The following is a 22,107-nucleotide window of genomic DNA, read 5'->3' as shown; positions in this document are numbered from 1 at the left end:
GTTTTTGGTGATAAAATCACCAAAGGGGGGGATTGATGGAGCGGGTAAAATGTTTTCTTTTTATATACCCAATCCATTTATATAAGTTTATATTAAAACGAATAATAATTAATTCTAATAATTAATTGATTGATGTGATGGTACTAAACCAACCTTATTAACCAAGAGAATACACGTGGGAATGCATTTGCATGGCTAAAATAATAAGTGAACTAAGTTGTACGCATATTAAAATGATAAGTGTTGCTTGAGCAGTGTTAATGTGATTTGCGCTTAAATAAACAAGCATTAACGGCTTTAAATGTTGCATATGGCTAGATAAATACATACACATAAGGGTATTAGCAAGGGAATAACACTGTTTTAATCATTTCTATGTATTAATTTCGATTTTGTGTTTCTTTGCTTAAAGTTGACTATTCTGGCCTACCAAAAGATGGCTGCCGACTGAATCCTAACTAAAGTACATGACTTCATAAATTAAGCAATGGAGAAAGGTGCCTGCACTGACTTCGTTCGTGTCCTTTCCATGACCCGACAGACCAGGCCCATGAAGACTACCCTGGGCGAAGTGCCAATGTCCCTGAACGTGAAGAAATTGTTGCCAATGTGGAAAATGAACTACCAAAAGCCACCTATTTACAATAGACTGATACTTTCTTGACCTAGGACAGCCTTTCCCATACGCCTAAAATTGATCTTCATCCACATGTGAAAATTTGAGAATGTTTCTTAAATGTATTGAGACGTAGTTGAATTCAACCAATCCGTGACCTGGGAATAAAGAAAAAGTTACTGTTATATGTAAATTTTAGTAGTCTAGAGAGGGAAGTTATCGCTGCTACTCTACCATGCTACCCCATGCGACACTCTATGCTGCTCTTCGCTAGAGATCCTTATGCTGACGGAAGAGGACGAGGACTTTAGAACTCTGATGAACTTTCTGAGGACCAGTTCTGACTTAGAAAACGACGATTAGCCAGAATAGGTAAATATGACAAAAGATAATATGGCATTATTAGGTTTTAACCTGCATTTTAATTAGATAAAGAAAATCATTATTTGAAGAACTGTGTCGGGTGATTATTTCTTGAAATGTTTTATTGATTAATATGAGAATTAAAGAGTCATCAAATTCTAAATCAACTAAATGATCCAATTGGCCTCCGGATGGAGGAACTGTTAGGGTAATTCAGTAAAGTGGTTTTCCTCTATCCAAGTAAACATAGTTGTAGTTCGGGATTGGATATCCCTCTGTAGGCACGGATAGTTTAAGGGAATGAATGTTGGTGTTATGGGCCCCACCAGCGTGTGATGTGTGTATGTGCGTGTGACTGAGAAATCATTCCGTCCGTGGAAGATTTAGTGACCCGAACTGCACAATGGCACAGTATACAGAGGTTGCTGCACCCTGCTGCATGGATTTGGTGAATGGCCTGGCCAAGGTGAAAAGCAGGGTATACAGCCACCAGCTGCGATGGATGCAGGAGTACATCATTTTCCCTGGATGCACTGCATTTGAGATCACGCCTTTGGGAGAGAGATGGCGGTTTAGCTCATTGGAGAACAGTATGTTGCAAAGTATGCTAACATTGCCCAGTACTCCCTCTTAGGTGAAGAAAGCACGCTGAGGTCAAGTTTCCCAGAGGAATCCTTAATCGCTGTAAACCTGTGAGATTCTGATGATACCAGGACAACTCTTGAAGGAGAGGAGCGACACAGAGACTCCGGAAGAAGGTGAACGAGATAAAAAAAATGTCCCAGGTGGTTTGTCTGGAAGGTGGACTCCGGCCTCAGCGCGGGAGAACTACAACTCCAAAGAACCTAGGCGGGCGGACATCTGACGTACCGCCCAACACCACCCAGGACGTCCAAAGACCGGTAAAAAGCCAGGCATTTATTTTGGTTGCATCTTTTATATAGCGCGAACTCGACCCGAAGGTATTGGAGCGCTGTACATGAGCACCGTATTTACATTCCATATTTAGGCACAGGGAGATAAAGTGATTTGCCCAGAATCACAGGATGTGGACGCGACCTCGAGGCTCGAACCCTGGTTTTCAGCACCAAAGTCTGCAGCGCAGCCTACGGACCACTTCCTCTCCACGGCAGGGGGTGCCGCCGGTTACTTCCGGTGTCCGGTTCTCGGTGCCTGCTTTCCGCAGTATTGCAGAGAGGTCCCTGGTCGGCTAAGGGTCTGGCACCGCTTATTGCTACTTCAATAGCTGGAGTCCATGGTGGGCCTCATCGCCTACACGCTTGGAGCCTAGGTGACCCTTTGGGGTTGTCTCCCGTCAGTCTGTCCAAGCTACGGTGGCCCCTGGCTAGAAGACCAGTGTTTCAGAAGCCAAAACCGGCCGGGCAGAGAAACTGGGCTTTAGAGTCGGCGCGAACCGGTAGAACAACGAGGAGACTCACTTAAGCCAGTATCCCCTCCCCCCTCAACAGCCTGCAATGTAAACACAACATACAAATAACGCGCTCTGGAGCGGCACGGTGAGCCCGAGGGACGCCTGGCACAGGCCGGCCGGGTCTAAAACAGAGAGACATCTACTCGAGGCTCGTCCGGGCTCCGCCGCATCTTCAACCGTGAACACACGGCTGGGGCGGTACTCGGAGAAATGAGACGAGGAGCCCCCGCTCCCAGGGCTCAGAGCCCCGACCCCTGCCTCATCCTCCGCCCCCAGGATCAACCGCTCGCCCCCGGAAGGGCCCGAATACCGGACGGTCTTGAGCTCCTGGGGCACCACCTCTGACGGCGAATCCACTTCCGGGTGAGGTATTTTCTTCTAACCAATTGTAGGATAGATGAGGTGGGGCAGCCCAATAATAAGACAAGACCCCAATAATATCACCGTCCTAGCCTGTCAATCAGCTCAAGTCGGCTTCTGATTGGTCGCCCGCCCCTTCAAGGTTTGAAGTGCTCTGGAGCCTGGAAAGCAGAGCAGAGGTAGAGGGTTTCCCGAGTCTGGGGCTCTGGAGGTAAGAGCGGCCCCGCCCGGAGCTGGCAGGAGAGTGGGGGCTCTGGGCGGAGTTAGTCTTGGCTCCACTCTGTGGGGGTGTGTGTTGGGGCCCTATCAGTCATGACCCCTCTCATTCCTGTATCCAGAGATTGATGACCCCACTCTTGGGGCTGTGTGCTGGGGGACCTGTTAGGGTCACGACCCCTCTCACACCCTGTATCCAGAGACTGATTACCCCACTCTGTGGGGCTGTGTGCTGGAGCCCTGTCAGTCATGACCCCTGTATCCAGAGACTGATGACCCCACCCTGTGGGGGATGGGGTCCCAGTCAGTCACGACCCCTCTCACCCCCTGTATCCAGAGACTGATGACCCCACCCTGTGGGGATGTGTGCTGGGGGCCTGTCAGTCACGACCCCTGTATCCAGAGACTGATGACCCCACCCTGTTGAGCTGTGTGCTGGGGGCCCTGTCAGGGTCACGACCCCTCTAACTCCCTGTATCCATAGACTGATGACCACACCCTGTGGGGCTGTGTGGTGGGGGCCCTGTCAGGGTCACGACCCCTCTCACCCCCGTATCCAGAGACTGATGACCCTACCCTGTGGGGCTGTGTGCTGGGGGCCCTGTCAGGGTCACAACCCCTCTCACCCCATGTATCCAGACACTGATGACCCCACTATGTGGGGCTGTGTGCTGGGGCCCTATCAATCATGACCCCTCTCACCCCTATATCCAGATACTGATTACCCCACTCTGTTGGGCTGTGTGCTGGGGGCTTCGTCAGGGTCACGACCCCTCTCACCCCTGTATCCAGAGACTGATGACCCCACTCTGTGAGGCTGTGTGCTGGGGGCCTGTCAGTCACGACCCCTCTCACCCATATATCCAGAGGCTGATGACCACACTCTGTGGGGGTGTGTGCTGGGGCCCTATCAGTCATGACCCCCTTTCACCCCTATATCCAGATACTGATTACCCCACTCTGTTGGGCTGTGTGCTGGGGGCCTTGTCAGCGTCACGACCCCTCTCACCCCTGTATCCAGAGACTGAAGACCCCACTCTGTGGGGCTGTGTGCTGGGGGCCTGTCAGTCACGACCCCTCTCACCCATGTATCCAGAGACTGATGACCACACTCTGTGGGGGTGTGTGCTGGGGGGGTGTGTGCTGGGGCCCTATCAGTCATGACCCCTCTCACCCCATGTATCCAGAGACTGAGGACCCCACCCTGTGGGGATGTGTGCTGGAGGCCCTGTCAGGGTCACAACCCCTCTAACTCCCTGTATCCATAGACTGATGACCACACCCTGTGGGGCTGTGTGCTGGAGGCCCTGTCAGGGTCACGACCCCTCTCACCCCCTGTATCCAGAGACTGATGACCCCACCCTTTGGGGCTGTGTGCTGGGGGCCCAGTCAGGGTCACGACCCCTCTCACCCCTGTATCCAGAGAGTGATGACCCCACTCTGTGGGGCCGTGTGCTGGGGGCATGTCAAGGTCACGACCCCTCTCACCCCCTGTATCCAGAGAGTGATGACCCCACCCTGTTGAGCTGGGGGCCCTGCCAGGGTCACGACCCCTCTCACCCCCTGTATCCAGAGAGTGATGACCCCACCCTGTGGGGCTGTGTGCTGGGGGCACTCTCAGGGTCATGACCCCTCTCACCCCATGTATCTAGAGACTGATGACCCCACCCTGTGGGGATTTGTGCTGGGGGCCTGTCAGTCACGACCCCTCTCACCCCATGTATCCAGAGACTGATGACACCACCCTGTGGGGATTTGTGCTGGGGGTCTGTCAGTCACGACCCCTCTCACCCCCTGTATACACAGATTGAAGACCTCACCCTATGGGGCTGTGTGCTGGGGGCCTGTCAGTCATGACCCCTGTCAACCCCTGTATCCAGCAGGGGTGTGGAATTTAATAAAATATCTACTTGTCCATGGGGCAGGTTGCTTCATAAATCTACTTGTCCTGTAACAAAATCCACTTGTCCCTTTTGTGCCATATAATGTGGCGGCAAATTACGTCAGCAATCTCATTAAGCAAGAGTTCTGATAAAGCCTCTCTAATTATGCCAGGGCTAGTACCATAGTAGGGTTTGAATACTAGCAATTCCCTTATGTTGCTACGTTTCTGCAGGTCTACATACTGGGGCTGAAGGTAGTGGTAAGCAATAGTTTAAGGGTTGGAATGCCCTTTTGAGTCTGTGCAAACCTACTAACTTGCATGTTTTAAGGGTTTTCACCAACTCTTTTCTAATCTTTTCCCATACTGAAAAAGGTTGGAAACTTACTCCTGGCAGTGGCAGACATAAAACTTTGCAAAACCAAAGGAAATGATGGACGGAGTGTTGAACATCGCAAGCACTCACCCCCAGTCAACTGATCTGGGTTTAATCCATCACCGTTCTTTAGCCCACTCTGCCACCCCAGTTCAGACATGGCCATATGCAAATCAGTCTGACCCTGTGCCTCATGGGAACAGTCCAGCCCGAACTGCCAAGCCATGTCTTCCCTAGACCGGAAACAAGCTTCCTAGGACCGGTTTCTGGCATTTCAGCCGTCTTCAGCCAGGCTTGCTTGAATCCAGTGGCAAAGTGAGCAAGGGACTCACGTCTGAGCATATCCTACCAACTTATGGCGAACAAAGCAAAACCAAAGGAAATGATGGACGGAGTGTTGAACATTGCAAGCACTCACCCCCAGTCAACTGATCTGGGTTTAATCCATCACCGTTCTTTAGCCCACTCTGCCACCCCAGTTCAGACATGGCCATATGCAAATCAGTCTGACCCTGTGCCTCATGGGAACAGTCCAGCCCGAACTGCCAAGCCATGTCTTCCCTGGACCGGAAACAAGCTTCCTAGGACCGGTTTCTGGCATTTCAGCCGTCTTCAGCCAGGCTTGCTTGAATCCAGTGGCAAAGTGAGCAAGGGACTCACGTCTGAGCATACCCTGCCAGCTTATTGCGAACAAAGTAAAAACCAAAGGAAATGATGGACGGAGTGTTGAACATTGCAAGCACTCACCCCCAGTCAACTGATCTGGGTTTAATCCATCACCGTTCTTTCAGGGTTGGGAAAAAATTGGTTGGAGGAAAAGTAAACTTGAAACATTCAGATTTTCACATGAGCAAATCTACACAAGCACATTTGCTCATGCTAAAATGCAGTTCACAAATATTTTCTAGGAGTACTATTTCTTGGCCTACTTCTGTAAATTCTGGTGAATTCACTGAGACTGTATATATGCACGTAACGCATGGATATATACCATGGATGCACATTGGAGAATTTCTTAGATAATTAGGCCTGGTGTTAACCATGATCTTTTGTGTTTAGTACAATTTTCTCTCTCTCTCTCTCTCTCTCTCTCCACTGTGAGTGACAGTATTCTGCTCTATTACAAGGAGCATATTGGCACACAAAGTTTTGTTCAGTGCCTGGAACTGCTGTGGCAATGTCTGCTTTTTGAGACCAAAAACAGTTTTTTTTTTTGCTTTTGCCAATGCTTGTTAGAATGGCGAGGGCCCTGCAGCTCCCACACAGATAAGGTTTTACAAAACCAAAAGCCTGACCACCAATTACAGACCTACTGGCTTTGCCAATGCGTGTTTATTTTTGTTTCCCACAATCGTATTTTAACTGGTTACACTGATTTTCCATTATGAATATTTTTGGGAAAGACAAGCATACAACAACATGCTACTAAATGATGCTGCAAAGATATGGTACCTAAAATCTTACAGTAGTTTAGCAAAATATTTTTTCCTACTTGCATTTTTTTGTGAACATTTTATTTTGAAAGCAAAGAATCATCACTGTTGCTTTCAAGCTTCTGCAAATATTTGCATATAATCAGAGAGCATTCTGGGAGCATTATACATAGCCTCATATTACTAAACTTTGAAAACGTGTGTACATGTTTATATTGGAACCATCGTCAGTAGTGCAGGCAGAGCTGACAACATTTACTTTTAGTGCTCACCCTAATAATAAAGGCTTTGCATTAATGAACCATAAATACAAGTTTGAACAGTGTTAACACATGGACACACATATTACCTTAACTGCAATGCCCTTCCTTGATCCATAATGTGGTATTGTAAACTGGCAGCTAAAGGGTTTGTGCTGTCCCAAAGACAAAATGGACATTAAAACTTGTTGCCCTTGACCCCAAATCCTGGGCGTCGGGCTATAGGAATTCCACATCCCTGATCCAGAGACTGATTACCCCACCCTGTGGGGCTGTATGCTAGGGCCCTGTCAGGGTCACGACCCCTCTCACCCCCCTGTATCCAGAGACTGATGACCCTCACCCTGTGGGGATGTGTGCTGGGGGCCCTGTCAGGGACACGACCCCTTCCACCCCTTGTATCTAGAGACTGATGACCCCACTCTGTGGGGATGTGTGCTGGGGGCCTTGTCAGGGTCATGACCCCTCTCACCCCCGTATCCTGAGACTGATGACCCCACCCTGTTGAGCTGTGTGCTCGGGGCCTGTTAGTCATGATCCCTCTCAACCCCTGTATCCAGAGACTGATAACCCCACTCTGTCACTCTCTGGGGCTGTGTGCTGGGGCCATGTCAGTCATGACCCTTCTCACCCTCCTGTATCCATAGAACGAAGGCCCCACCCTGTGGGGCTGTGTGCTGGGGCCCTTTCAAAGTTGTGACCCCTCTTTCTCCTGTATCCATAGAATGATGACTCCACCCAGTGGGGTTGTGTGCTGGGGCCAGTCAGAGCCCTATCTCCTCCCACCCCCTTTATCTGTGGGGCTGTGTGCTGGGGGCCCTGTCAGTCATGACTCCTCTCTCTCCCGGTATCCATAGAATGAAGATCCCCCCCCCCCCCCCCCCCTGTGGTGTTGTGTGCTGGGACCCTGTTAGTCCTGTCTCCTCTCACCCCCTCTATCCAGACTCTGATGTCTCCACCCTCTTGAGTTGTGTGTTGGGGGCTCTGTCAGAGTCCTACGATCTCGCTTATCTTGTAGCTGTATCCAGACACTGGTGGCCCTGTGCTGGGAGCTTTGGTGGTGTAGGGATCCTGTCCCCTCCTCTCTCCTCATACCTCATATCAATAGTATGATGACTCCCCACCTTATGGGGCTGTGTGCGGGGACCCTGTCAGAGTCATGAATCATCTCCCCCTCTATACAGACACGGATGGCCCTGTGCTGCGAGCTTTGGTGGTGTAGGGTCCCGTCCCATCTCTCACCTCGTACCTCATACCAATAGTAGGATTACTCCCCCCTGTGGGATTGTGTGCTGGGGCCCTGTCAGAGTTATGACACCTCTCTTGTATCACCTCCTCTATTCAGAGACTGATGGCCCTGTACTGAGAGCTTAGGTGGTGTAGGGGCCTTTCCTCTCTCTCACCTCATACCTCATATTGATAGTATGATGACCTCCCCACCTTGTAGGGCTGTGTGTGGGGGCCCTGTCAGTCATGGATCATCTCTTGTATCACCCCCTCTATACAGACACGGATGGCCCTGTGCTGCGAGCTTTGGTGGTGTAGGGTCCGTCCCATCTCTCACCTCAAATCAATTGTATGATGGCTCCACCCTGAGGGGCTGTGTGTGGGGGCCCTTTCAGTCATGACCCCCCTCTTCTGTCACCCCCTTTATACAGACCCGATGGCCTGTGCTGGAAGCTTACGTGGTGTAGAGTCCTTGTCACCTCCTACCTCATGTCGATAGTGTGATGGCTCCACCCTGTGGGGCTCTGGTGGTACAGGCATGTGTGCTCCATCAGGGGCCTACAATCCTCTCTCTCCTCTAGCAGCTTGTATTCATCGTATGATGTCTCCATCCTGTTGGGCTTGTGCATTTACTGTCTGAGCCTTGTGCCTGCTCTTGTCTCATACCCTGTATCCTTAGAAAGACGGAACCATCATGTGAGCCTCTCTCTCTGCTCTGTCAGGGTCCTATTTCCTGTGTTCTACCAAACCAGATCAGTAACTCCATCCTGAGATGCACTATGCAGGGTCACTGGTGGTGCAGATATGTGTGCCCCATCAATCATGACACCTCACTTCTCTCCCCGCCTTTATCCATAGTATGATGGCAAACGCAAGGAGATGATGGACGGAGCACTGAGACCTTTCAGACACTCAACCCCAGTCACAGATCTGGGCTGAATCCATCATCATTCTTTAGCTCACTTCGCCACCTCAGTTCAGACCCAGCTATATGCAAATCAGGCTTGACCCTGTGCCTCATGGGAACAGTCCAGCCCAAACTGCCAAGCCATGTCTTTCCTGGACCACAAACAAGCATCCTGGGAAGGGTTTCAGAATAACACTCCTCATCAGCCAGTCTAGCGTGAATCCAGTGGCAAAGTGAGCAAGAGACCCACGTCTGGGCATACCCTGCAAACTTAGGGCGAGCAAAGCAAACAAAAGGAGATGATGGGCGGAGCGCTGAAAGTTTTCAGACACTCACCTCAGTCACATATCTGGGTTGAATTCATCATCGTTCTTTTGCTCACTCACCCCCGCCACCCCCAGTTCAGAGCCAGGTATATGCAAATCAGTCTTGACCCTGTTCCTTATGAGAACAGTCCAGCCCTAGCTCCATCCTGTAGGGCACTGTTGTGGAGACCCTGGTGCTTCCGGCCTTTGCGCTCTAGGTCTGGTGCTTTCGTGGACTAATGCGTCCACTGTAGGGGCCTGTGTTTGACCTCATGATCACAGGTTTAAATCCAGGCGGACCCACTCAGCCTTTCATCCTGAGGTCGATACAATGAGTACCATTGAGTTGGGTAACAATAAACATGGTATTCAGTGGCTAGAGGCCCTTCTGGGTGAAGTTGCTCTTTACATATGCACGTTATGTTATCAGAGTCATGCCCCTTTCTTCCCTCATATCTTGCCTCCGGAGACTGGTGTCTCAATCTTGTGGGACTGTGTGCTGTTGGCTCCAGTGGTACAGGCTGGTCTCCCATCAGTATAAAGCAATGGGGTAGCCCAGTCTAGTGCAGAACCTGGGGATTGACAGTATAAGTAAACAGTGGTTCTGCCACTCTAAAAAATCAAAGAAACTTTGGTAAATTATCTCTTCAAGTAAATGAGAGCAATCAACAAATGAGAAAAAGAGGGGGAGTACCTTTTGTCCAAAACGCAATACTCCTAACTTATGTCCAACAATATTTTATCTGTTTTGAGAAGAATAGTGTATATTTATCATATTACATGTATTTTCATACACACAGAATCTCTTTTGACTTGCATTTAAGACTACAAAGTGCACATACATTAAAATATTTACATGTCACAAAAACGTTCCACAGAATACATAAACATACATTACATAGAAAAATTATATTTGAACACAGTGCGAAAAGAAAGGAAAAAAGAATCTCAGCCCAGTATGAGATTACTCTAGTAATTAATTTGATATCCTGGGTGATCAGCTACACTTGTCATTAAAGCGTTGACGTTTCGACCCCTGAATGATCGCGATAATTAAACCGTCGTGATGGGGTCTTCCTCGAGACTAGCTGCAAAAATCTGTGTGTTGCCTTTATGGGATTTCTGAAGGGCACTGCAATCCTACTCATGTGCCATGTATATTCTTCCCGGGTAATTCAGGTAAACATTCCTCCGGCGTCCAGCGCACGGGGCTCCGAGTGGATGAGAAGATCATCTGATCTCCCATTTAGCCAGATGCGAAATTCCTCTAAGGTGGCTGCGTCCCCTGTTCAAATTAGGAGGACATCGTCGATATACCTCTTCCACAGAGTAAGGATCTCTGTGAAAGGGTTATCGACATTGTAGATGTTCTTTTCCTCATAGCTGTCCATGTACAGGTTCGCTATATCTGGAGTGAACCCAGCACCCATGGCAACACCCTTTGTCTGGAAAAAGAACTCTTTCTGAAAAATGAAAATGTTTTTGGTCATTGCTATTTCTAACAAAGAAATAATAAAAGAGGTGGGTACTCTGTGTGGTCTATCTCTGCGCTCAAGTACCTCGTGTGCTGCATCTAGAGCTTCTCTTTGTGGGATGCTCGTATAAAGAGAGGCCATATCCATAGTTGCTAGTATCTGTCTCTCTCTGTCATAAGCATGTCCTTCGACCCAGTTAATCACTTCCATCGTGTCACGGATGTATGATCGAGTCCTGGAAACCCAAGGCTGCAGAAAGATGTCCACATATCTGCAGAGGGGTTCCAAGATCGACCCACATCCGGACATGATGGGTCTCCCTGGTGGTTTATCTTTGTTCTTATGAGCCTTGGGGAGGGTGTAAATTGTGGGGATCCTAGGTTCTTTTTGATTGAAATAGCCATACTCAAGTTGGCTTAGATAACCCTCTTCTAGTCCATGTGCAGTTAGTGTTTGTATCAGTTTGGAGACCTCCTTTGTGGGGTCGCCCCTGATTTCTGGTAGTTATCAGCGACTTGTAATTGTGTCACTATCTCAGCAACATAATCCTCTTTGTCCTGAATCACAATAGATCCACACTTATCAGCTGTTTTAACTACCACATTCGTATTACTCCTGAGTGTATTTAAACATAATCTCTCATCTCTGCTGATGTGTTTAATATACTTCTTTTTGTCATAGAGTTGTTTCAGGACATCCTGTAGTACTACTTGTTCAAATGCAAGAATTTTGTGTGACACCAGATGCAAGGGGGGCGAGAAAGTAGAGGTTGACTTTAATGACAAGTGTAGCTGATCACCCAGGATATCAAATTAATTACTAGAGTAATCTCATACTGGGCTGATATTCTTTTTTCCTTTCTTTTCACACTGTGTTCAAATATAATTTTTCTATGTAATGTATGTTTATGTATTCTGTGGAACGTTTTTGTGACATGTAGATATTTCAATGTATGTGCACTTTGTAGTCTTAAATGCAAGTCAAAAGAGAGATTCTGTGTGTATGAAAATACATGTAATATGATAAATATACACTAATCTTCTCAAAACAGATAAAATATTGTTGGACATAAGTTATGAGTATTGCGTTTTGTGGTTTGGACAAAAAGTACTCGCCCTCTTTTTCTCATTTGTTGATTGCACTCATTTACTTGGAGACATAATTTACCAAAGTTCCTTTGATTTATGTTTTTTTAGAGTGGCAGAACCACTGTTTTACTTATACTGTCAATCCCCAGGTTCTGCACTAGACTGGGCTATCCCATTGCTTTGTATCGCTGGTCTGGGAGGGTTCTCTCCCAAAATTTGTTATATACTAATGTGCAATGTCAGACACCCTTGCATATAGTGAAGAATACATTGCCAGACTTATACAAGGGCAAGAAGAGACATCCTTTTTAGGAGTAACAGTAACGCCAATAGATAATACAATAAATGAGAAACTCACCAAACTTGAAAGGTTAGAGAAAAAACTAATAAGAACAAGGCTACATGGTCATCTCTTAACAAAATATCTTCAGGCTAATATTATTCCTTTAGGATTACAAGTAAGAAATGAGCCCGCAATTTTTATAGAGTTTCCTAAGTTTCGCGAGAACTTCAGCTTTGTGGCCAATAACTGCTCCAGGCACTGGATGGTGCTTGGAGTTGAAACGGCCCTTGAATACATGAAAAAATTGATGAAAGAGATAGAAGATGTGAGAAAAGAAATAGTAGACGATAGGGCACTTGTCAACGGAAAAGAAGCACTTGAAAGACTAGATAAGACAATTACAGAGTTCAATACAGTCACGTTAAACAAGAAACTAGATAAACTAGCTAAAGATTTACGTACATACGATAAGAAAGTCACCTATCCTTACACTTCAGACGAATATTACCAAAAAGATTCTCAAGGCCACTACCTAAACAGAGGCAGACAAGGGGGCCGTAAATATAAGACTTTTTCAGAGTCCTCTTACTCAAGCGGATCTGATAGTGACTACGACAACCGCGGACCGTCAGGTAGCCGCCAGCAGTCTAACGCGGGCCCTAGCTACCAGGGACAAAACCAACAAGAGATTACCTACCCTGAACTAATATCAGGTCCTTTTTAGGGGACCCCAGATGGACAACGCACAGGGGCGGGGGTCAACCACAGGAATGGACAAGCAGCCAAGACAGGGGACAGAGCAGCAGGAGTTGGAACAGGGGCCGAGGGAGAGGCAGGAGATTGGAGAGATTTTACCCCCAGACACATGGAGAGATCCAGACCAGGAGGCAAACACACCGTTGGTAAATGACATAACTAGCCTCAATCAAGAGAGTGAACACACCAACCCTGTGATTAATTTATCTAAACACTCTTTCTCCTACTGAACTTATCAGTTCTTTCTAAAGGATTAAGCTATGTACCAACTGCACCCAGCAACAGCTTTGGGACAAAAATAGATTTGTACCGTTTATTTCGGAAAATACGTTTGAAACATTATTTTTACAAACATGCTAGTCCAATAAGTATCAACAGATGTCCAGCGACTCCACTACGTACACCCTCTACTTTCTCGCCCCCCTCGCACCTGATGTCAAACAAAATTCTTGCATTTGAACAAGTAGTACTACAGGATGTCCTGAAACTCTATGACAAAAAGAAGTATATTAAACACAACATCAGCAGACATGAGAGATTAAGTTTAGATACACTCAGGAGTAATACGAATGTGGTAGTTAAACCAGCTGATAAGGGTGGATCTGTTGTGATTCAGGACAAAGAGGATTATGATGCTGAGATAGTGACACAATTACAAGTCGCTGATAACTACCAGAAAATCAGGGGCGACCCGACAAAGTAGGTCTCCAAACTGATACAGACACTAACTGCACATGATCTAGAAGAGGGTTATCTAAGCCAACTTGAGTATGGCTATTTCAATCAAAAAGAACCTAGGATCCCCACAATTTACACCCTCCCCAAGGTTCATAAGAACAAAGATAAACCACCAGGGAGACCCATCGTGTCCGGATGTAGGTCGATCTTGGAACCCCTCTGCAGATATGTGGACATCTTTCTGCAGCCTTGGGTTTCCAGGACTCGATCATACATCCTTGACACGATGGAAGTGATTAACTGGGTCGAAGGACATCCTTATGACAGAGAGAGACAGATACTAGCAACTATGGATGTGGCCTCTCTTTATACAAGCATCCCACAAAGAGAAGCTCTAGATGCAGCACACGAGGTACTTGAGCGCAGAGATAGACCACACAGAGTACCCACCTCTTTTATTATTTCTTTGTTAGAAATAGCAATGACCAAAAACTTTTTCATTTTTCAGAAAGAGTTCTTTTTCCAGACAAAGGGTGTTGCCATGGGAGCTGGGTTCACTCCAGATATAGCGAACCTGTACATGGACAGCTATGAGGAAAAGAACATCTACAATGTCGATAACCCTTTCACAGAGAACCTTACTCTGTGATGAGGTATATCGACGATGTCCTCCTAATTTGGACAGGGGACGCAGCCACCTTAGAGGAATTTCACATCTGGCTAAATGGGAGATCAGATGATCTTCTCATCCACTCGGAGCCCCGTGCGCTCGACGCCGGAGGAATGTTTACCTGAATTACCCGGGAAGAATATACATGCCACATGAGTAGGATTGCAGTGCCCTTCAGAAATCCCATAAAGGCAACACACAGATTTTTGCAGCTAGTCTCGAGGAAGACCCCATCACGACGGTTTAATTATCGCGATCATTCAGGGGTCGAAACGTCAACGCTTTAATGACAAGTGTAGCTGATCACCCAGGATATCAAATTAATTACTAGAGTAATCTCATACTGGGCTGATATTCTTTTTTCCTTTCTTTTCGCACTGTGTTCAAATATAATTTTTCTATGTAATGTATTTTTATGTATTCTGTGGAACGCTTTTGTGACATGTAAATATTTCAATGTATGTGCACTTTGTAGTCTTAAATGCAAGTCAAAAGAGATTCTGTGTGTATGAAAATACATGTAATATGATAAATATACACTATTCTTCTCGAAACAGATAAAATATTGTTGGACATAAGTTATGAGTATTGCGTTTTGTGGTTTGGACAAATGGTACTCCCCCCCCCCCCCCTCTTTTTCTCATTTGTTGATTGCTCTCATTTACTTGAAGAGACCTAATTTACCAACGTTCCTTTGATTTTTTTTTTAGAGTGGCAGAACCACTGTTTTACTTATATTGTCTCCCATCAGGGCACAGTTCCTATTTGTTTCTCACAGGTGGTATCCATGTTGCCTGATGACTGTATCCTGTGGGGATCTGCTGATGACTCTGGTGGTACTGGCATGTCCCCTACCTGGGTCCAGTCCCCCCTCTTCTCTCTTACCTTGTTTCCATATAGCCTGATGGCTCCGTCTTTTGGGAACACTGGGGTAGGGGCTCCGATGGTATACGCCTGTGCTTTATCAGGGCCCTATGTCCTCTCTTCTCTCCTAGTTTGCATACCTAGGCTGAGGGGCACTGTGGTGGGTTGTCTTTGCATCCGGAAACTGAGGGCTCCATCTTCTAATGCATTTTACTGCGGTGGTCCGTGATGAAATACAATATAACGTGTTATAGTGCCTCCTCTGTGAGGCTGGAGCTCTGCTGTAATGCACCATACTGAGAAAGCTGCAGAGAGCGCCGCTCCCGGCAGCTCAAGGGCTGGACCATCTGCACACAGGCAGCTCTACTAGCTGCTACAATGTATATAACTCGGTACACGCACCCGACACCGTTTGGCACACATTCAATATGAACAAATCGGCTGCAGCGTGAACGGGTGGTAGTTTATGAAGTTTGCAATCATGGCATTGTGGCAATTATGATCCGGCGACCGCCCTGATCTTGCCAGCAACGGACTCCTGAAAGTACCTCCTGCGGGCAACCTGGAAGAGCCCCTCGCACAGCAGGGGTCTTTATTAATTGATACCAATACTGGATTGACCTGACCCACACCTGGTGGCCAGGCTGAGAGAGGACCACGGATCGCGGCGGCTGCAGGGGTGGGTGGCCTCAGCCCAGAGCACGGTCAGCAGTCAGTGTGTGAGCTAGAATGCGGCGTGGCGTTACTTGCCGGTTTGGCATAGTCCATAAGTGCGGACCGGCCACAGGACTTGCCTGTTGCTGAGGCACTGGCTCGCCAGACGCCTCACAAAGAAGTAAGTCTTACTGTGCCTGATTCGTCTAGTTGCACTTCACTATAATGCTTTTAAAAGCACGCAGCGGTCATCCGGAGCTGCCTGTGTCCGTGTTACCGAGATCTGTGCACTAACTCGTTTTGGGCCGGTGTGACTTTGAGCCACTGATTGTGGTGCCACTGAACTCACAGGTAGCTGGCAGCGTGATGCACCCTGGGCGGAAGGCTCCTCAACTTTTAATGATTTTTGTCAGTGTGAGCTAAAAGTCATTATGAAATAATACAGCCTCTGATATTTGTTTCCTATTGCTTGATTTTGATCGAGAGAAAGTGTCACTCATAGTCGTTGCAATGTCACTCATAACTACTCTGAAATTATGAAAATGTCACACATAGCAATCCGAAACCCTGGCAGCTGTGCTCATTCATCCTCTTTGACAGTAAACCTGGCTGTGTGCTTTTTCATCGTGTGCAGGTGGAGCAGTAATTGCACAACCCATATTTGTAGAGTGAAGTTGTGCAAGACTAAGTGCTGCTCTCATCATGACATCTTTATAATGGTGCCCACCTGTAATTGACGGTAGATTTTAGCATGGTGTCCCGTCTCTTGTCACTTGTCCACCACAATTTGTGTGACGTGTTTGATGCCTGCTTTCACCAAGCTCATTTGGATTAGAGTAGAATTTCTTAACATGGGGCCCACAACGCCTACTCAGGAGTCCACGACTGTGTTCAAAATTTAATAATATTAGATAATAAAGGGTGTGTGTGTGTATATATATATGTGTGTGTGTATATATATATATATATATATATATATATATATATATATATGTGTGTGTAATATATATTTAAAATGGAATACAAAAACTCTTTAAATGTTAAAAAATTGAAATTGGTTCCTCAAAATGAAGTAGATATTCTTAGCTTTATTTGTGGGAGCAGCGCAGGTCCAGCAGACAAAATCTAGTATGGCAATTGGTGGTCTTGGTCGAAGCACTAGTTTGCCCCAACATAAAGAGCATGCATTAAGAACAAAAAAGACAAACGGATATGCAAGTTTAGTGTACCCTTTTATTTTTTAGGAAATAAAACCAATTTTTGAAAATCTTCAACTACCCCATTTAAATTACTATTTTGGTATATTTTTGTGTGGGAATTAAATAAAATATTTAACAACCAGTGTGTGTGCGCTTGATGTATACATTTTTTTCTCGTATTGAGGTTCAAATCTTACAAATTGCTGACGCTTGGGCCCCTGGCTTCCAGTAGTGATGCAGTGGGGATCCACAGAAGTCTAAAGGTTAAGAACCTCTGCACTAGAGTGCTGTTCCTACATGTAGATCACACCACAAAGCCACAGCCGACTAAGCTGAATATAGAAAGTGATTGATTTGTTAATTGAAATGACTTGGGTAGTTGGTGCTTAAGTTTTCCTGATTTTGTTTCTGGTGGTCAAGATTTCTGTCCACAAAACCGTCTGCATGTAATTGCATTAAAGGCACAGAGCTATTGGCTATAGCTACGTCTCAATCCCAGCTAAATAAAGATATCTCTAAACCTGCTCTGTAATCCAGAGGGCTTTTGTATAATAAATGTGACGTTTGCAGGAATTGATGGAGACCTAACTGTCCAGAGACTGTGCTTCACCTAACAAAACATTGTGTTGGAGTGAATTATTTTCATTGCCCATGGTTTAGCTCACGTGGGCCAGCTCAACGGGTTTGTGTAATGGGAACTGAATACTGTAAACTTTGTCTTTACTCTTGTTACATCACCTAAAAGAAGCAAATGCTAAAATTGTGCCAGAGCTGGTCTGTCAACGTTATTGTCACTTCCTGCCACAAAGTTAACAGCATTGACAAAACTAGAATGTCTGCTGTTTGTGTGCCGCGTGGATCCATACAATTGTTACATTTGGTGGCTTTGCCAGTGCTTACTTAAACCTTTAAAAAGTCAATGCTGCAGAAAATTGCAAATATTTTTTTCCGGTGCTCTCTTCCCTTGCTACTGGGCTGCTGGTTGACTGGTATCAGCTATAAAATAGTCTCTTGTGCATTGTAGTGGAGGCAGACGTACACACCCAGCCAGCAGACTTTTGAAAGTACTGTGGGCTGAGCCAAGATTGGATTGAGAGTCTCAAACCAACGGCGAAAGGTTTCAGAGCAAAAGAAGCCAGCGGCTGAAGGAGGAGGACCCAAATGACCTTTTACGTTACCATATGTTTGCAGCGGATGGTTCAATTACCATAAATGTCCAACCTAAAAACCAAACAAGGGGCCTCAATTTATAAGATGTCTATGTATTGCTGTGTCACCCACAGTGTGGTGCCATTTCCCTTTATACTGCCCTAGATGAGTTGTCTTGCCCTGTCTTATCTTCTTGATGAGTTGCCCCGTGCTTGTCCACTCTTCGTCCATTCTCTCTCTTAGTTTATGATCTTCGGGTGCGGAGGAGGTTACTATCTCCTTGTCTTCTCCTTGGTGTATGTTGTTGGGTCTCTTCACCTTCTAACTTTGTCCATACCTATCCATTTGCTTCTAGGTGTGCTGTGTTGTTAAAAGTCCAAATCCAGCTGTATTCCTTTTCCCAGGTGTGGTGTGGTATATCTCCATCTTATGTTTGGTTGTTTGTCCTCTCTCTTCGTCCTGTCCCTGGTGTGGCTCTGTAGTCGTCGTCTTCCTACACTGTCCCTCCTCACACTCTCAGGTCTGGTACTGTCACTCCATCCTCTCTCAGATGTGTAGTGCTCTCTCTTCATGCTCTCTTAGATGTGCTGCTCTGTTCCCCTGTCCCTGGTATGTGAACCTAGGACCCTTCTTTAGCTTTGGGTTGACCGTGCACCAGAAGCTGCCCAAACTTGTTCCTCTCCTGTGACCTTGCTGACGATCACTACCCCATTTACCCTGTCTCCATGCTACTGTACCTGACTTGGTAGAGTAGCCTTCAATATGTGATGTTGTTTTTCCAGGACCTTGGGAAGCCTCAACTCTCATGAGGTGGCTGAAATCTCACTCCGCTGCACGGATGATGCTCCTTAACCTTTCTCAAGTCTGACCCAAGCTCCACATACTTCTTCTCTTCTCTTCGGCATCAGTGTACAACATGGCCCTTCTGGATCCTGAGCAGGTAAACGCTGGTCAGTAACAGAAATCTAGCATGGAGCTGCGGAGTCCTCCAGGCCAGGCTTGGTCAGAGGCTGTAGGCTGCACCAGTTGCGGCATCTCAGTAATCTCGGTAATCCAGGCTATATGACCATCGGGGCTCCGTCCCTACTGATACGACCATCTCCACAGACCTCCATGAGATGATGAAGGATCCACATGTCCCAAGCGTGTGCTGGAGCGTGGCTGGTGTAGGGGCAGGCACCTCAGCAGGCTGCGACTAGTAGGGTTCTGCGGGACACCCTAGGGAAAGCCGGTTCATACAGTGCCTTGTGCTCTGGTATGTTGAGCTGTAAAGGGCGGGATTTCTACAGTTCGACTCTGTCGGATGAGGTTATCGAGAGTTCTGCCTGTGTTGTTGAATGCTCTTATGTTCATTTGTTTTGGAAGCGCTTTGTGGGTCGTGAATATCTCTGATACAAGAGAAGAGTAAGGGTTTGTTTTTCCTTCAGATCTTAGTTACCTTCCAGGATGTGGTGGTGTATTTCTCGGAGCAGGAGTGGAAGTGCTTGGAGGAGTGGCAGAAGGAGCTATACCGTACCGTGATGGAAGAGATTCACACAGCCCTCATCTCTCTGGGTAGGGGGAGTTCTTTAATAACATATGTAATCCTTGTTGGTCCCGGTATTTCTTTTTTGTTTTTTATTTTTTTTTATTTTTGCATGTCAAGTTCCATTGCACGCGCATGTTTCCAATTCTCTCTCCCTCTTTGTTCCAGATGCTGAGCACAACATCCCAAATTATGAAAGGCAAGGGTGCTAAAAACAGTGGCTCAATGAACGCCAGTCTGAATTAATTTTCTCTGCTTACATCTGTACTCAAGCTTTACTATTGTAAAGCCATAGCTAGTGCTCTGTACTCTCTCGCAAATGTACACATCGCATAGAGAGATGTTCAGGTAGAATCTCTTCTCTCTTATGATGGAGTTTTTTTCATAGAATGTTTTATTGGAAGTTGTCTCAAACCCGCTTCTCTTGAACAGATCAATTTGAAAATCGATGACGTTACCATGAACACGCTGCTGGCAGGTCGCCCAAAGTAACAGATTTTACATGCTTGGCTATTTATTAGGCTTCTAGGGAATGCTTTTCATGCCATAATGTTTTCAGATTCATGTTTAAAATAATGTGCCACATATGTATAGTAATTAGGTCTCGTGCCTAGCGTTGCAGTGCAGAGCACTGCTCGCGCAGCAAGAGACCTCTTATAGGGGGTTTGAAAATGGCCCTAGGAATCACACACTTGTGCGTGTGCTTTTCCTTTTGGGCCACTCTATTGGCCTTTGCGTGCATCTTTTTATCCAAGACAGCACGCAATTGGCCAAAGGCGGGCGCATTGCTCCGCCCATGGCCTATTGGTGTCTGTTACGCGCACCTCTGCCATGTGGTTTCAATTATCGTGCCCAGACACGGGCGCAATAATTGAAACCATATGGCAGCGGTGTGGCGCGCGCGCACCACTCGTGTTTTTTAACTTTTAGCGCGCCGTATTACTCTTGTTCTTCTGGTTGATGAGATGTCTCTGGGAGAGGTGCAAGCACAGTCACCCCGTTCAAAGGCAGTTTGGGGATTTAATTGAGTGAGAAATGTTCCCCAGCCAGGCTCTTATGTAGCAGGTTTTAAAAAAATATATATTCGAGCATGTCCTCTCGCAATTGATTTACTCGATGACATCCCTGTTCACAGAAGGAGTTTGATTTACGACTTTCTGATGATTTGTAAACAGCCCCTTGCAGAGAGCTTCGAAGCTAGCTCCCCACACACAGGCTCACTGCAACTGAGGCACCCTAGTGTTGCTGCTGGGTGCGTTGTGTATGAGTGTGTTTGTGTGCGCATGTGGGGGAATGCTGTGTGCACCTTAAGTGTGTCCATGTGTAACGTGTGCACTTTCTGTGTGTGTCCACTGTATGCGTGTGTCCCTTGTGTGTCCTTTATCTGTTTTCGAGTATTGTGTATGTACATTATGTGGGCATTTTTTGTTTGTATATGTACGTTATGTGTGTAAGTATACATTATGTATGTGCGTTTAATGTGGACGTGTGTATATCATATGACCTCACGTCATATGTGTGTAAGTTTTCGGTTTGCACATAATACATTTGTGTACCTTGTATATCTTGCAATATGTGCACATTATCTGTTCACATTAGATCTCCGTGTGCATACATATGCAGGCATGTTTGTATGCATGTCTAAGTTCTGTTGACATATTACTAACATGCACGTGAACATTTTATGATTAAATATGGAACACAAATGATTTTCATCAGTATGAAGTTACCTGTGCATGTAGGCAGGTTCAAACACAGGTCTTACTGAACAAGAGTTACATACATGTAAGTGACTAAAACACATATGTAAGTGACTCAACAGAAGACAACTGTTGCTTGCTCGTACCCCTCAAGAAGTAGTTTGCACACTATCACAATGTTTGTTTTCTGGGGCGCTGAGCGCCTGTGAGGTTTCAGCTGGTAAAACAAGCTTTTTTTGTGCTTAGAACGTCTGGGAAAGTGTCCGCCGGTCTCTGGGAGAGGTGCAAACGCAGTCACCCCGTTCAAAGGCAGTTTGGGGATTTAATTGAGTGAGAAATGTTCTCGGCGCAAAGGCTTCCGGTGCTGACACCCATTTCATGTGCACGGCTGGTGACAATGACGAAAAATATTCAAAGAAGGTTTTGTATGAATTTATTGAGGTTATAAACGGTGTCTGCTGCGCTCTGTAGGATGAACTCGGAGAAAATAATTATCTGTAGACCGTAATTACTGCTGGATGAGGCACAGAGCCTTGGCCCCGTGCCACTAGAGCAGGCATAGCAACTGGCACAGGGGCAGAAAGGGTGCTAGTGCTTTCGGCCGCGTCGGCAGGCTTAGTGACTGGGCAGCTGTGACGCAACATAAGCCAGCGGTGCGAGGGGGTAAACTCCAGGGCCCCCTCAGCAAA

The 22,107-nt window shown here is 46.6% G+C and overlaps 1 protein-coding gene across 5 annotated transcripts in view; it reads left to right on the top strand.

The window, feature by feature from the left end:
* Positions 1-1,026: 1,026 nt before the first annotated feature.
* LOC146822509 (uncharacterized) overlaps positions 1,027-22,107 on the top strand; it is a 125,428-nt gene continuing 104,347 nt past the window's right edge. For 2 of the 5 annotated variants that reach the window (XM_085613625.1, XM_085613622.1), the window contains exons 1-3: positions 2,827-2,982; positions 18,976-19,133; positions 19,621-19,747. In XM_085613625.1, coding sequence (XP_085469751.1) covers positions 19,110-19,133; positions 19,621-19,747 — 151 coding nt within the window. In that variant the 5' untranslated portion in view covers positions 2,827-2,982; positions 18,976-19,109. Of the gene's footprint in view, positions 2,780-2,826; positions 2,983-18,975; positions 19,134-19,620; positions 19,748-22,107 lie in introns of those variants that run through there. The other 3 variants (XM_085613623.1, XM_085613624.1, XM_085613626.1) reach the window with 3 other exon arrangements.

This window comes from Triturus cristatus, chromosome 6 (genome assembly GCF_964204655.1).
Source record: "Triturus cristatus chromosome 6, aTriCri1.1, whole genome shotgun sequence".
Classification (NCBI taxonomy): Eukaryota; Metazoa; Chordata; class Amphibia; order Caudata; family Salamandridae; genus Triturus; species Triturus cristatus.
Note: the sequence above shows the minus strand (reverse complement) of the source record. Positions and strands in the feature narration are given on the sequence as shown.